This window comes from Alexandromys fortis, unplaced genomic scaffold, assembly GCF_014885135.2.
Source record: "Alexandromys fortis isolate MF-2015 unplaced genomic scaffold, M_Fortis_MF-2015_v1.1 scaffold_56, whole genome shotgun sequence".
Lineage (NCBI taxonomy): Eukaryota > Metazoa > Chordata > Mammalia > Rodentia > Cricetidae > Alexandromys > Alexandromys fortis.
In genome coordinates this window covers 7,576,192-7,592,148 of record NW_026067935.1, presented here as the reverse complement: position 1 = coordinate 7,592,148, position 15,957 = coordinate 7,576,192, and the positions used below count along the sequence as shown (strand labels likewise).

The 15,957-nt window shown below is 52.1% G+C and overlaps 1 protein-coding gene across 1 annotated transcript; it reads right to left on the bottom strand.

Annotated features, from left to right (window-relative positions):
* Window positions 1-2,183: 2,183 nt before the first annotated feature.
* On the bottom strand, window positions 2,184-13,657 carry Hpd (4-hydroxyphenylpyruvate dioxygenase). Its single transcript, XM_050146336.1, has 14 exons — window positions 13,517-13,657; window positions 13,388-13,414; window positions 12,684-12,746; window positions 12,266-12,370; window positions 11,730-11,772; window positions 11,504-11,586; window positions 10,238-10,327; window positions 8,916-9,019; window positions 8,348-8,425; window positions 6,997-7,159; window positions 6,824-6,895; window positions 5,244-5,366; window positions 2,533-2,649; window positions 2,184-2,459 (listed from the first exon to the last, which is right to left on the bottom strand). Exons 1-14 carry the CDS (start codon window positions 13,517-13,519, stop codon window positions 2,349-2,351), a joined length of 1,182 nt encoding a protein of 393 aa, XP_050002293.1. The 5' UTR covers window positions 13,520-13,657; the 3' UTR covers window positions 2,184-2,348.
* Between the last annotated feature and the right edge of the window lie 2,300 nt (window positions 13,658-15,957).

The window sequence follows — 15,957 nt, the reverse complement described above, 5'->3', positions numbered from 1 at the left end:
TGGTGGCGCACGCCTTTAATCCCTATACTTGGGAGGCAGAGGCAGGTGGATCTCTGTGAGTTTGAGGCCAGCCTGGTCTACAGAGTGGGTTCCAGGAGAGACTCCAAAGCTACACAGAGAAACCTTGTCTTGGAAAAACCAAAACCAAACCATGTCCATGACCCTGTGGCAGCCACTGTGTAAGTATGTTTGATGTAAGATTCACAGCATGCCAGGAGATAAGTGTTTCCTCCATTCACTAGACAGGCGTCAGGCTCTGTTGAGTAGCATGCCCAAGGTCGTCTAGGTAGCAAGTAGCTGGTATGGGATGTGGCTATGGCCGTCTGAGCCCACTGAGGGTGTTAGGTATACGGTTAGGTACCCACGACTTAGTACCAAGGCAAGACCAAAGACAAGGGCGTCTACTGTGAGAAGAAGCAGAAGCCCTGGGAGTGTGTGAAACGGCCCCGCTTTCTAAAACGCTATCTGGAGCAGGGCATGATGGCACGTGCATTCGATTCTAGCATCCAAGAGGCTGAAGCAGCTGGATTTCTGAGTTACAGAGTAGCCTGGTCTACGTAGAGAGTTCCCGGGCAACCAGGCTACACAACCGCCTCAAAACAACAACAAAAATATCAGCTCATTTGTTTGAAATCATACAGACAAAATCTGCAGATGTGGCCCGCGCTACGGGGTTTCAAGCCTTCTGTGTCAAGAGGATTTCTTTTTTTTCTTTTTTTTCTTTTTTTTTTTTTTTTTTTTGCATGAGCCATGAAAATAGGGAGGGAGGATTTTTGCATTGGCTGCAGCCTGATCCTCTCATTTTCTCCTGCATCTTTTGTTTTTGATTTGCTTTTATGAGTCTCAGTACAGCATGGAGACTGTCCCCAAACTTCTGATCCTCCTGCCTCAGTCTCTGGAGGGCTGGGACTGCAAGTGTGCACCACCGTATCCAACACTAACATCTTTCCACTTCTCAGTTCATGATCTTAGAAGCCCTGGTTTTTCCTATGATGGAAAAACCAAAAAACCACAACAGAAGTTATGGCAATTTCCCCCATGATACCAGTGCCATCTCAGGGCTTTTTCCTACAGAGATCAAAGTGTGCCTAGTTTTGTCATGGTGTGGTGCCAAACACATTTGATTCCCAACCCTTTGGGAGGTGGAGGCAGAGGCAAGCTGAACTTGAGTTACAGGCTAGCCTGGTCTGCATAGCAAGTTCTAGGTCAGCCTGGGCTACATAGTCAGACACTCCCCCCCCCCCCATCTCAAAATAAAGTAAGTCCAATTTTAAGTTGGTTTGTGTCCAACAAGAAAGAAACCAAAGGCCGGGCGATGGTGGCGCATGCCTTTAATCCCAGCACTCGGGAGGCAGAGGCAGGCGGATCTCTGAGTTCGAGACCAGCCTGGTCTACAAGAGCTAGTTCCAGGACAGGCTCCAAAGCCACAGAGAAACCCTGTCTCGAAACGCCCCCCTCCCCCCCAAAAAAAAGAAAGAAAGAAAGAAAAAAGAAAGAAACCAAAGTCCACCCCCCTCCGGTTTTTTGTTTGTTTGTTTGTTTGTTTGTTTCTCTCACTGAGCTGCACCCCCAGGGTTTTGAAGGAAGCCATCCAGTACCTTTTGACTATTAGCCCCTTTCCCAGCTGTCTGGAGAACAAGGACATGCGGGATGCAGCTGCACTGGGGGTTGGGGCACCAGTGACCGCCAGTTCAGGGTGCAGGGAAGGGGCTGGGGGGTTCAGATTGGACTCTATCACAGACCAGGAAGGGTGTCCTGTGATGGCTCAGGAAGGATGCCACCCCCAAAGTCCTCTGATCCCCTCCATGTGGTCCGAGTGACGACATTAAGGAGGGCTCATCTTTAAAGGTTTTAAAAGCGATGTCGGGACCTTGTCTACTGTTTCCTTTCTAGTACTTTCCCTGGATCAGATGGTCACTGGACTCAACCCCACCACCCGCCTTACTGTCTTAGTGGCACTTATCGCTCCTTGAAACGGTATTATCTCTTTGCCTCTATAGTGTATGCCCCTTGTTCCTAGTTCCACAAGTTCGTCCCACCAGTAGGGTCCTACTTATTAAAGTTCTTGCACCCTGCACCTGCAGCTCGGCACACAAAGGACCCAGGCTGCTCAGCAGTCTTGGTCTCCCCCTGGCGGCGAAGTGACGCCACTACTTCTAGCCGAGAGCAAACACAAAACACAGTTTTGGACCTGGGAAAGTCGTTTTACTCAGCAGGGAGGGAGCAGGCAAGGAGGGACCCTTGCAATTGAGGGGCGTGGTCATGATGTGGGTGGAACCCCGGGTTTGTCTCAGCCAGCAGAAGATTGATGCACCCGGCGTCTGCCTTGGTCTGGGTGTGAGCCGAACCTACTTTCCCGACCTTACTCCGTTGGTCTCCAAGTCGGTGAGGTTGCCCCGTAGGGCTTGCTCCTCTTCGAAAGCCTTGAACAGGGAATTGAAATTGCCCGCTCCGAAGCCCTGTGGCGATGGAAGGCAAGAATGAGGTGGGGACCTAGCAAGGAGCGGGTGCTTTTCTTGGGTGCGGCCTTACCTGGTGGTTGTGGCGCTGGATGACTTCCAGGAATAGTGTGGGCCGGTCCTGCATGGGTTTGGTGAAGATCTGAAGGAGATAGCCTTTCTCGTCGTAGTCTACCAGGATCTTCAGCTCCTGGGAGGGAGACAGTGGGCTCCGTTAGAGGAAGGCCCACCCGCCCTTGTAGGATCCTTGTGGGATCCTTAGAACGGCTTGAGGTCTGGCCTCCCCCTACCCCCATTCTCCCATAGCCCCTATCAGATGTCACTCGGTGGAAACTGGGATTCTCTTCTATGTTGCTGATGAGAATATAAAATGCTGCATCCACTTTGGGAAAAGAGCCTGGGAGTTTCTCAGAACGTTACACACGTCTTTCGCCTCAGAAATGGCTCAGCGTGTAAAAACACTTGCTGCCGAGCCTCACCACCTGAGGTTAGTGTCTGGAACCCACATGGTAGAAGGAGAGAACTGGCTCCCACACGTGTGCCATGAATGCCCCCCCCCCAACACAATAAATAACGCAGAGAGAATGTCTTAAACATATTTGCCTGTACCAGGTGGTTAGTCTCCCATATACACAAGAGAGGGAATTCCGTGTAGAACCTTGTACACCAAAGTCCACAGAAGCCTTAGCCATGATAGCCAAAAAAAAAAAAAAAAAAAAAAAACAGAACCAACTCACAGCCACCCACTGGTGAAAGAATAATTACAATGTGATTTATCCATGCAGTGGGATGCTATTCAGCCGTGACAAGGATCAGGTACCCCATAGGCATCAGGTACCCCATAGGCATGGACTGTGGGGCTGGAGAGATGGCCCAGAAGTTAAGAACATTTGCCAATCTTCTAGAGAACCCAAGTTCAGTTCCCAACACCCATATCAGGTATCTTACAACCACTGTGATTCCAACTCCAGGGGTCTGGTGCCACTGAACTCTGTAGCCATTGTGGTGTGCAACCACCCACGTGCAGACACATACCCACACATAAAAACAAATCTTTTTTGTTCTTCTTTTTGCCTTTTCTTTGTTTGGGTTTTTTTGTTTTGTTTTGTTTTCGACACAAGGTTTCTCTGTGTGTGTATCCCTGGCTGTCCTGGAACTCACTCTGTAGACCAGGCTGGCCTCAGACTCAGAGATCTGCCTGTCTCTGCCTCCTGAGTGCTGGGATTAAAGTTGTGGACCAGCTGTGTGATTCTTTTTTTTAGAAATAACTTTTAAAAAAGAGTTTTTATGCACATTGGTGTTTTGCCTGCCTGTATACCTGTATGAGGGTGTCAGATCCCTGAAACTGGAGTTACAGACAGTTGTGAACTGCCCTGAAGGTGCTGGGAATTTAACCTGGGTCCTCCAGAAAAGCAGCCAGTGCTCTTAACTGCTGAGCCATCTCTCCAGCCCTTTTAATAATTTTTAAAGATTTATTTATTTTATGTCTATTTGGTGCTCTATCTGTATGTATATGTATACCCGTATGCCAGAAGAGGACATCAGATCCAATTATGTATGGTTGTGAACTACCATGTGGGTCCTGGGAATTGAACTCAGGACCTCAGGAAGAACTGTTAATGCTCCTAACCGCTAGCTGAGCCATCTCTCCAGCCCCCAAGGTAGTGGCACATGCCTGGGGTACAAAAGCCATGTACAAAGTTCCAGGACTAAGCCGGGAAGTGGTGGTACACACCTTTAATCCCAGCACTAGGGAGGCAGAGGCAGGCAGATCTCTGTGAGTTCGAGGCCAACCTGGTCTACAAGAGCTAGTTCCAGGACAGGCTCCAAAGCTACAGCGAAGCTCTGTCTCGAAAAAACCAAGCCAAACCAAACAAACAAAAAAGTTCCAGGACAGACAGGTTACAAAGAGAAAACCATGTCTTGGAAAACAAATCAAAACAAAACAAAGTAAAAAAAACAAACAAGTAAACAAGCAAAAATTACAAATATTAAAAAAAGAAAGAAAGGAAGGAAGAAATAAAGAAAGAAGCAGACTGGCCACATCAGTGAGTCCTGAGTTTGATTGAGAGACCCTGCCTCAGTGAATAAGGTGGAAAAGTGATGAGGATGATTCCCAGCATCAACTTTAGGCCTCCACAAGCTCACAGGCACCCTCACGCCCTCACTTACATGTGTGGCTCACACAGGCAAGTGTGCACATACATGTACACACCAGAGAGAGAGAGATAGAGAAAGAGAAATGAAAAATTTTAAAGTTATAAAAATAAAAACAAGCCGGGTGGTGGCGGCACACACCTTTAACCCAAGCACTCATAGGCAGAAGCAGTTGGATTTCTGTGAGTTCGAGGCCAGCCTGGTCTACAGAGTGAGTTCCAGGACAGCCAGGGCTACACAGAGAAATCCTATCTTGAGAAAAAAAACAAAAAACTGGTCCCTGCCAACCTGCCTGGCCTCCAGTCACTTCAGATGTGGCCTTCTTTCTGTCCCTCACACACTTTGAGGCTGTGCCTGTTTCAGGACCCTCGCGTGTGTTGCTCTATGTTTGCCCAGCCCTTCACGTGACCGGAACCTTATCACACAGATTTCAAGCGAAGCCGTCAATTCGGAGAGGCTGTCCCCAGCCACTCCGCAGAGCAGCCTCAGGTGGGTCTGTTTTCACTCCGCTGCTTGTGTTGTTCCTGTCTCTGACACCCCCTTTCCCGCACCCCAGCTGGGGTCTGCCTGTGTGGCCCAGGGGACTCAGGACTCTTGTTCTTCTAGCTAGGCACGGGCCAGGCTCACCTCTAGCACGTCCATGCTCTCCTTCACCTGGATCTTGGCTGTCTTGAGATTCTCCCGCAGCAGCTTGTAGTAAGAAGACGGGACAGCCAAGAACTCCATGCCTCGCTCCCTCAAGTGGCGGATCTGTCACGGAGCAGGGTCCAGGTCAGCCTGGTCGCCTAACCTCAACTACTGTAGCCAGGAGGGTTAGCAGAGCAGGAGATGGCAGGGTCCTGTCCAAGCTCCTCTGTCAGGATGCCCCATGACCTCTCCCTATGTCTGAGCTGCACAGAACGGAAGTGATTGGTCTCACAGAAGTGTACTCCACGCCTGCCTTTCTATGTTAGGGAAACTGAGGCAGTAAGCTATGTCTGTCTCAGCATAGCGGCTGGATGAATTCGGTGGAGATGAACCAAGTGTGTCGCTTCTCTGCTTACCCCACAATGAAGTCACAGTCAGAGTCAGAATTCAAGGTCCTCCATGGCCGGGACCACCTGCCCCATTCTGACCTCTTCCTGTCTCCCTCCCTCATTCGGTCCTAGCCACATGCTTCTCGCTGCTTCTGCAGCGTTCCTGGCTTCCTCATCTTTGTCTTGGTGGTCCTTTCTGTGTGGGGTGTCTCTTCTCAACTGCCTCCTCCACGTGGCCCTCTGTCCTGGCTGGGTTTATGTCAACTCGACACACTCCTCATCAGAGAGGAGGGAGCCTCCGTTGAGAAAATGCTTTCATAAATTGGGCTGTAAGCAAGCCTGTAGGACATTTTCTTAACTAGCAAATGGTGTGGGAGGGCCCCATCCATGGTGGGTGATACCGTCCCCTGGCCTGGTGGCCCTGGGTTCTATAAGAAAGCAGGCTGAGCAAGCTATGAGGAGCAAGCCAGTAAGCAGCAGCCCTCCACAGCCCCTGCATCAGCTCCTGCCTCCGGGTTCCTGCCCTGCTTGAGCTCCTGTCCTGGCTTCCTTCAGTCATGGACAGTGATGTCAAAGTGTGAGCCGAATAAACCCTCTCCTCCCCAAGTTGCTTTGGTCATGGTGTTCCATCGCAGCAGTAGAGACCTTAACTAGAACACCCTCCTTGATCGCCCTATTTAGATGCACCTTGCCTTATCTTGCGCACTCTCGCACTTCTGAGCTTTTCCCCACAGCTCTTACAGTGACCTGTTGTCTGTCCTTTGGGCCAGGACTAAACTAGTTCCTCTTTTAGGACTAGGTAGGCTCTGGTCTCCTTAAATGTTGCATCCATAGGCAAAGCATATTTAATTTGGATAAAAGAACCTAAGTGGTCTTATAGTCTAATATTCTTGTTTATAGACTGAGGCACACTGAAGCCCAGAGAGGGCACTGGATCCCCTTGGGCACACAGCAAAGTACCAGGAGAGCTGGGGCTGGAGCCCAGGCTTTCTTATACTTGGGACTGGATTTTTCTGCAGAACCAACTCTTCCATCACAGTGGGCAGGGGTAACTCTGTGAGTTACATGATCTGGAAGGAAAGCCCTGTCATCCTCCCAGAGGGACTGCCACCACCCTCTCCTACTCTATTTGGCAGAGACTGTCCCAGCAGCGGATAGAGAGGGCACATGGGCCAGAAACAGGGTTCTAACCGCTGTGATGATGTCGTCCGTCTTGAGAGCGATGTGTTGGACCCCGGCACCCCCATTATAGTCCACATATTCCTGAAGAAGAGGAAGAAGGGAGGAGACCGCTGCCATTTGTCAGTCACTCAGATCTGTGCCCCGTAAGAGCCCTCAAGCCTCCTTCCCTGCTCTTTCCCCACCTGAATCTGCGACTTCTTCTTGCCCGGCGCTGGTTCGTTAATGGGCATCTTGATGGACTCCTCGTAGTTGGCCACCACGATGGAGCGCAGAGAGCTGTATTCCGTGTGCACCTGCGTGTCATCCACGGACCAGAAGCGGTGGAACTGGAGGTTTTTCAGATACCTGCGGAGTGGCCAGGGGACACGCCCCTGAGTGCCTGACCAGACCCACTTATAATTGTCCCATTCCCACCACTGAGCATGTGAGCGCTCAGTGACACCTTGGCCATCATAGATTTGTTCTTTTGATAATTTTCTTCCAGGAGAGAGGAAAGGGTCTCGTAACAAACCATAGAAGGAAGCCGATGCTCCCAATGGGGGGCCAGGAGCTTACTTCTCATCTAGAGGAGGGTGATGCTGATGCAAACCTATGGCTTGGATGTGCTGACCAAACTCATTTAATTGCCACTGTGAGATTTTGCAGAGCCGGGACCCTTAAAGGGCTGCGCTGTAGCTTAGTGGTGCGTTGTGGAATTTTCCTTTACACTGTGTGAAGATGTGTCACCATGATTGGTGTAATAAAGAGCTGAATGGCCAATAGCTAGGCAGGAAGAGAGGCTAAGCTAAAGCCAAGCTTTCATAGTTAATAATAAATCTCTGAGTCATGATTTAGGGGCTGGCGGTCCAAAACAGCCTGCTACTGTGGTAGAGAGCTTTTGTAGCTACCTCAGCTGGGCCATGTTAACGTTCCTGGTTAAATATGATAATGTTGCCAGGTGGTGCACACCTTTAATCCCAGCACTCAGGAGGCAGAGGCAGGTGGATCCCTGAGTTTGAGGCCAGCCTGGTCTACAGACCCTGTCTCAAAGAACCAAAAAATACATATAAGTAAGTGGGTTTGGCTTTATCTTCCTCACGTGCAGGTCTGCACGCCCCGCTGTGACCTTGTGCAATAATAATAAATAATGATGTATAAACAGACTCAGGTAGGTAGCGACACCCCTCGATGAAGGTGAGAGTTTACACCGAATGCACGAATCTGCAGCCTCAGTTGCCTTCCACTGCCTGTACCCTATTTCCTACTTTACTTAGAGAACTGGGGCGATGGGGGCTGGTGGGGGCGCTCAATGGGAAAAGCACTTGCCGCCAATCCTGATGGGTTCCATCCTGGGACCCGAGTGGGGGAAAGAGTCAGCTCTTGCCGACTGTTCTCTCCGGCCTCTACACACGTGCTGAGGGATGTGTGTGTCCCCACACACAAGCACACGTAAAAAATAAATAAGTAGCCAGGAAGTGGTGGCACACGCCTTTAATCCCAGCACTGGGAGGCAGAGGCAGGCGGATCTCTGTGGGTTCGAGGCCAGGGACTCACCATTCTGAGGCAGATACCATTTCCTGGTCGGGTTGGTTGCCTACGATATGGTCGATGACCTCGAGGTTGCATCTGGGCCTAGAAGAGAGAAGGGGTTAGAATGTGGGAAGACTAGCCCCCCAAATCCTCTCCATTGCCACGAACCTTTCCCCAACCCTAGTAGCTCACATTTATGTAGCAGACTCTGCTGTGCATCAGGCACAGTTAACCCGACAGCGCTTAACAGCCCCATTGACTGTCCTGGAACTCACTCTATAGACCAGGCTGGCCTCGAACTCACGGAGGTCTGCCTGCCTCTGCCTCCCAAGTGCTGGATTAAAGGCCTGCGCCACCACTGCCCGGCTCTCCCCATCCCGTCTTATGATGAAGAAGCAGAGGTGTAAAGAGGAGCCTCCTGCACGAGGTTCATGGGCTGGAAATAGAGCTGGGATGTGAGCCAGAAAGTCTGGCCGGGGCCTAGACCTTCACCTGCTATACCACAGCTCAGTGTCTGTGCCACCTTCAGATTCCACCAGAGTGGAAAGGGGGGGCATCTCTTTCTGCCACTCCCACACCAAGGGGCACTCACAGTTTTGGAAGGAGGGTGTCCTTGTACACTGGGGCCTCGAATCCAGGTAAGAAACGGCCAGTGTAGTTGATCTTCTCCACCAGGGTGTGTGTGGTATCTCCATACTGGGGGTGGGAAGCAGCTGGAGTCAGGGAGAAGCCCCTACCCACCAGCTCTATTAGGGTCCGGTGTTTTCAAGGCACCAGCAGACCTCTGGGTTCCACCAGGAATCTAACCCCGACTCAGTGGGCAGTCCTTTCTGGAAGGCATGGCTACTTGTCATTTGTTTGGTAGTGTCTTCAGTCTGCCTGTAGGTCCAGAAACTGTGGCCTGGGGATTCAGTTTTCTCCTTCGTGGCTTTATTTATGTTTGAGATTGAGCCTAGTTAGTTCCACTTAGTTCCAGGGGTTTTCCTGTGTCTACCCCTAACCCCCTAATGCTGGCCTAACAGGTATGCTGGCTCTGCCCCTACCCCCAGGGGTGGGGACTGAACCTAGGTCCTTACATGTGCCAGGCAAGTGCTCGACCACGAAGCTATGTCCCCAGCCCCTACTGTACCTGGCTTTTTATACAGGTGCTGGGGATCCGAACCCACGTCCTCATGTTTTTCTATGGGTGCTGGGGATCTGAACCCACGTCCTCATGTTTCTGCCCAGCACCCACTGCGCCATCTCATTTCCGCAGCTCTCTTTCCACTTTTTAGATCTTGAGACAGCATCTCACTGAGTTGTGCAGGCTGGATTTGAGCCTAAGCACCTGGAATTTGTGAGCCTCCTGCCTCAGACCCCCAGAGGCTGAGATTACAGGCCTTCCTCACTTTTAGCAATCTTTAAATTTAATATAACTTTGAGGAAGAGGGACTGGTGGCTGCCCCGGTCTCCAGGTAACAGGAGTGCTGTGCAGGCTCACCATCCCTGTAGAGAGTAACCCCTGTGTTGGGCATTGTCCTCCTGGGGGCTTTCCTGACAGGGGAGGGGTTGTAGGTGGAGAGACTGAGGCATGAGGAGGCTCAATATGTGCCCAGGTCACGTGTGAGTTCCCGCTTCAGTATTTGGTCATTTACCATGGGGGGGGGTTGCTCAGATGCTACTGCCCACCCCCTTTTAATGTCCCCACCTCTGCTGAAGCTTATACCCCCCAAGCTGTTGCTTCCCACTGGGGAGGATGCCTGGCAGCTCCCAGCAGCCTCTGGGCGCTGGTCATGCTTTTCAGAGGTCAGTCTTGAGAAAGGCTATACTCTGAGGCTTGTGGATAGGGTGGTGTAATGGACGAGTTGGGGGGGGGGGGGGGGGGGGGGGGTGTCGTGGTGTCTCCGTGGGAGTGGGCCAGCAGAGTTCACTCACCGTCTGTAGCACAGCGAACTTCACCTTCCCGAACTTGTCTTCCTCCACCCAGGGCTCCCTCACAATTTTGGCTCCCCGTTCCCGGGCTTTCTATATGGGAGACCACATTGGGAGAGAAGTGAGGGCTGGAGCCTCCCAGAGACATTCTGCAGGGCTCCTGCTGTGAGCTTCTGTGTGGTTCTGACATAGCAAGGCACTTAGCTAGCTACCTTCAGCTGGATTCTCTGGGACCATGCCTCATGCCCATCTGCCAGGTAGAGAAACAGGTCCAGGTTCGAAGCTGTGCTTATAGGAGACAAAGCAAGCGAGCTTGCCTGTCGGCCCTGCCTTTACCAACTACTCTTTGAACCTGCTGTCTCTCCAGTCCTCAGTTTTCCCTCCTAGAAGAGGAGTGGTCATATAGCAACAGACGGACTGCTCTTTCATTGGGCACTTAGCATGTCAGACCCAGTGCCGAGTGCCCTACCAGGCTCACACATTTTCTCAGCGGGAGCTCACTCACTGCACGAAGTGTTCCTATCACAGGCTGGGCACTGCTCTGGGGTTAATCTGACAGTCACATGAGATGCGATTGCCATCTCCATTCCGAGGAAAGAAGCGCAGAGAAGTTATGTCATGCACTCAAAGCCACACAGCCACGCACTAAACCTCTCAGTTCCCATTTTCTTCCATTCAGTGCCTTGCTTGGGAAGCTTATGAGGCAAGTGCTTTACTACGGAGCCCAACCCATGAGCAAGGAGACCTTCTGAAGGAGGGCCTCGTGTAGCCTAGGCTATCCTCAAACTCTCTGTGAAGCTGAGGGTAACTGAACTCCGGATCTTCCCTCCGAGGCTCAGGGTGGGCATCACCATGGCTGGCTCTAGATCACCTCTTGAGAATGTTCTGGTCCAGACATGATCTTTTTTTTTTTTTTTTTTTTTTTCGAGACAGGGTTTCTCCGTAGCTTTTGGTTCCTGTCCTGGAACTAGCTCTTGTAGACCAGGCTGGCCTCGAACTCACAGAGATCCACCTGCCTCTGCCTCCCGAGTGCTGGGATTAAAGGCCTACGCCACCACCGCCCGGCTCAGACATGATCATTTTAATTCATTTTCTTTCCAACCTTTCAGCAAGGCTATGATTATCCCCATTTTGGAAAACTGGACATGAGATTTGCACAGAGAGCAGACGCAGTCAAGGATGGGGTGTGTGTCGCTGGAATTAGCGTCCGGCCTGACTGCCGGGGTCCTAGTGGCAGAGGCTTGCTCTGTCCGTCCAGCAGCTTCTCACCTGCACGATGTGCTCACAGTCCTCCACCTCGAACGCGATGTCCTTCACTCCGTCACCATGCTTCACCAGGTGGTCGCCCATCTCTGCGGCCAGCAGGAGAATACAGGCAGTGGCGTTCTGAGCCCCTATCCAGCCCCGGCCTTCTGGGCTCCAGTCTCACCCAGCCCCAATCCATGCCCTGATCAACTGTCAGGGTCACACTGCCACCCGCTGTGATGCCCCTCACCTTTGTTCCAGGGGTTGAGAGCAGAACAGAGAACAAACACGATCTAAAAAGTGGACAAGGGGATGGGATTGGTGATTGGTGGCCAGGAGAGGGTGAGGTGCTTGCCCTCCATCTTCCCTGCCTACTCTATGGCACCCCTGGTGGGACACAAGACTCCACCATACAGGATCCCTGGAGCATGTGTTCCTGCCCCTTGTTGCCTCTGGTCCCTCCTGGTTCTCAGAGCTGGGGGTTTTCCCCTGTGGTAGCCTTGTGCTGGGTCCTCAGTCAGAGCCTATAGAACTCCAGGGATCCCATGGATCAGAGCCCATTTAAAGTCTCTTCTCTGACATCCTAGGTTTCTAGGGCTTCTATGGGTCCAATGCTAGGCTAGTTTGGGAAAGCCATGAAGCCAGGGAGATCCCACTGCCTAGGGCATGAGTCATGCTTTGCCATGCATCTTGGAACCAGCTGGATGTGTGTCCTGAAACGACAGGGTACCCCATTGCAGGACACACTGGAGCCCTCCACGCCAGGACACCTGGGTGCGTACTCACTTTTCCTTGCTTGATGACATGACTGACCACCTCCCTGGAACCCGTCTCCAGGCCCTTGTAGGCCAACGGCTCAAAGCCCATCTTGTTGCAGTAGAAGGAGGCAGCCTGGGTGGCACAGTGGTAAGGGGTTCAGAGGGGCATGGGGACCAAAGCCAGAGATCCCTAGAAGGGATCCCCAGACTTCTGCCTGCCTTCTTGTTCCCCATTCAGAGACCCTCCTAGGAAGAGCGGCAACCCTCCCCTCCCTCTGAAAGGTCCCTGCTGGGGTCTGTGGGTTTGATTGTGTAATGAGAATCCAAAGGGCCAGTTCTAGCCTGGCCTGGATCCTCCCCTCACAGTAGCCAATCCCAGCTGCAGCTGGGGCCAGCCCCCTAAAGGAGGCCTCTGACCTGTCCCCTGCCCCCTCCAGCCTTTCTACCTGCTTGGCATTGCCAACCCAGAAGGTCACAGAGTGGAAATGGAGGAATCGGCCTCGCTCGGGCTGCAGGAAGGAAGAAAAAGGAGGTTGGATCCCAGGATGGAGTTTGTCCTTGCCTCCTTTCTCCAGTCTCAGTCCCCAGACCTAGGAGAATGTCACCCGCCCCCCGCATCTCTGTCTAGCCTCCAAAGACATCTTGTGCTAGAGGGTTTGAGCTCCTTAGGAGTTCAGAATTAGGGATCCCCCACAGGAGGCCTGCCCAGGGTTCTCAGAAGGAAATGAGCTCATGTGGGAACGGCATGGGTATCAGGGAGACCACAGAAAAAAATCTGAACAGGTAAGCCGGGTGGTGGTGGCGCCCGCCTTTAATCCCAGCACTTGGGAGGCAGAGGCAGGCAGATCTCTGTGAGTTTGGGGCCAGCCTGCTCTACAAGAGCTAGTTCCAGGACAGGCTCCAAAGCCACAGAGAAACCATGTCCCGAAAAACAAAACAAAACAAAACAAATCTGAACAGGTTCAAGAGACCGACAGGCATTTATGGAGGGAGTTCTTCAGGAAGCTGACATTGAGTCCAGCTCGGTCAGCTGGAGGGGATGGGGATTCAGGCTGATGTCACACACCCATGGGCATCCTCCTCCTCCACTTTGACACCTTTGTCTTTCCCTTCCTCGGCCAAGGGCCCTGCATCTCTCTTCTTGGCTTACCTTTGGTCCTTTGTTGGTATAGGTCGTCTAGAGGGGAGAGGAAAGGCGCAGTGAGAGGTGATGGCAGGAACTTCTTGAGTCACCGTGGGTCGGCACTCACGGCTACCCACATGACCCAGATACACTTACCATTGTTGATAGTGGTCAGGAAGGCTGGGGCGAGAAGCCTGGGGAGGTTGGACGGTATATTTATTGCAGGGCAAAGGCAGGGACCGCCCCTGGCCTGGCCTTCCTGGAGGTGGAGAGCTGAGCTAGCTCAGAGCTCCTAGACTTGGGAACCTCTGAGTCAGTTCTGACTTCACAGGGACAGGGTGGTGGTGCCAGCCTCAGAGGGAGAGTGGTGTTGCTATGGATCACTGGCCAGCAGAGCAGAGCCAGGACAAGAAGCCAAGGGCACATTCTCTCTATGTGGGGTGGGACTGTGATCTTTGCATCCAGGTTGAAAGCTCTGAGAGTAAGGCCAGTTTTAGTGCAGGGGCTAGCTGATTGAGGGGAGTGAGCTGGGCTGCTGGGGGTGTGTTGAAACCCAGTTTGCAAAGCAAACATGTAGATTATATTTAGGGCAGGGTGCTCCACGGTTCCTGGAGGCACGGGTGTAGGGGAGGTTGCATCCTGGCTCTGCTGTAAAAGTCACCAAGCCTGGGAGTCGCAGTTTCTTTCTCTGTAAAATGGAAACAATAGCCAGGTGTGGTGACACATGTCTATAATCCGAGACCCACAGGCCAAGCATGAGGATGCCCACAGTTCAGGTCCAGCCTGGTCTACATAGTGAGTGCTGGCCAGCCAATCCAGGGATATACAGGGAGACCATGTCTTAGAAAAGGGGTCAGGGGACACGGTGATGGTTAATATGGAGGAGTCAATAAGATGACATGCAGTCTTTGGCATGGGACCTGAAGCACGGTATGGCTTTATTTATGCTGTCTGTAATCAGTTATACTTCTTTGAGAGCTGAGGGGGACCTTGGCCTTGCTATAATCTGAGTATTTATTAGAAGGGAGGTTAAGACTTTATACCTGCCCCCGGCTCTTAGCACCACTTAGGATGCTGGGAAGGCAGAACTGATAGTTCTGGGGTTGGGGCAGGAAGGTCCAGGACCTTTCATCCACATCTCTGGGTCTTTCTAGGAAGATGAAGTGACAATAGCTGGTATTTACCTAAGGTCCCTAGGACAAACCCCACCCTCACCCCTTCACTCTATCTCCACACCAGGACCTAAAACCTCTTTTTTCTGGTCGACACCGGAGAGCCTGGCCAAGGACTCAGGTTTTGACTTTGCAATCAACAAATGGGAGAATGAGACCGTTTACTCTAAGTCCAGCCCCCCCCCCCCCCCCCCCCCCCCCCCCCCCCCCCCCCCCCCCCCCCCCGCTTCAAAAATGTGTAAAAGGCATGGTGGCGCACGCCTTTTATCCCAGCTCCTGGGAGGCAGAGGCAGGCGGATCTGTGTGCCTCCAAGCCAGCCTGGTCTGCAGAGTGAATTCTAAGATAACCAAGGCTACACAGTGAGACCCTGACTCAAGCCCTGCTCACCCAAAGAGGGGGAGACCGGGCCAGGGAGGGTACTCTGTTGGCAAAGTACTGAGTCCATGCACTCACAAGTATGTGATTGGGTGCCTTTATAAATCTCTGCATTGGAAGATGGAGACAGGAGGATCCCCGGGGCTCTCTTGGGCACCCAGCCTAGTCAACATGATGAGTTCCAGGCCAGTGAGAGGCTCCAGCTCAAAGGTCAGGAGTAGGGTGAACAGTACCTGAGGAACAACACCTACGATTGTCCTCTGATCACCCACGTACATGCACACACCAGCGTATCACTCAAGTTCATCTCACACATACACACAGAAATGGAGTGAACACGTCTGGAGGTGGCCGAGCTGGTGGGAACAGAGAACCAAACTCTAGCCTGTTTGATTCTGAAGTTGAATCTTATCTGCCCCTCCAGAGACCATTTCTCCATTGTTAGATCTCTGCATTTGGGGCAGTTGTGGAGGCAAAATAGGTGGTCTCACTCCCTTACTCCTGCCCCTCCTCGGTGACTCTCTACCAGAGAAGGTTCCACGAGGGAGAAGGCCACCCACTATTATGCTGGACTGGACCACAGGAACATCTTGTCCTTTGTTTACTGTGACCAACTCAACCCCCTGCTGCTGGAACCTGGCCTGGCTTCTATCCTAGGCATAAGGCCAGCCTTTCCCGAATTCAGGAAGCACGTCACGAGCAGCCTTGGGTTCAGAAGGCTGGAGCAGCAGGTGTCGGGTTCAGCTGGGCACAGCTGGTGCCTTTAGCTCTCCTCCCCTCCGCCTTTACTTCCAGAAATGTGTTGGTTTTCAGTCATGGTCTAGATATGCTACAAGGTGCTCATCCTCTTTGGGCAGAGCCTGGGGGGGGCACTCTCAGAACTTAGCCTCGGGAGCCCCCTGTCCCTTCCTCATGCTCTAGGTGGACATTAGTGCTGGACATCAGTGGTGGTTGGATGTGACCATCGCTGCTCTACCCCTGTGCTAAGGGGTAGGATCCAGAAACAATTTTATTTTTGAGTCAGGGTTTCTTTGCACCACCTTTAACAA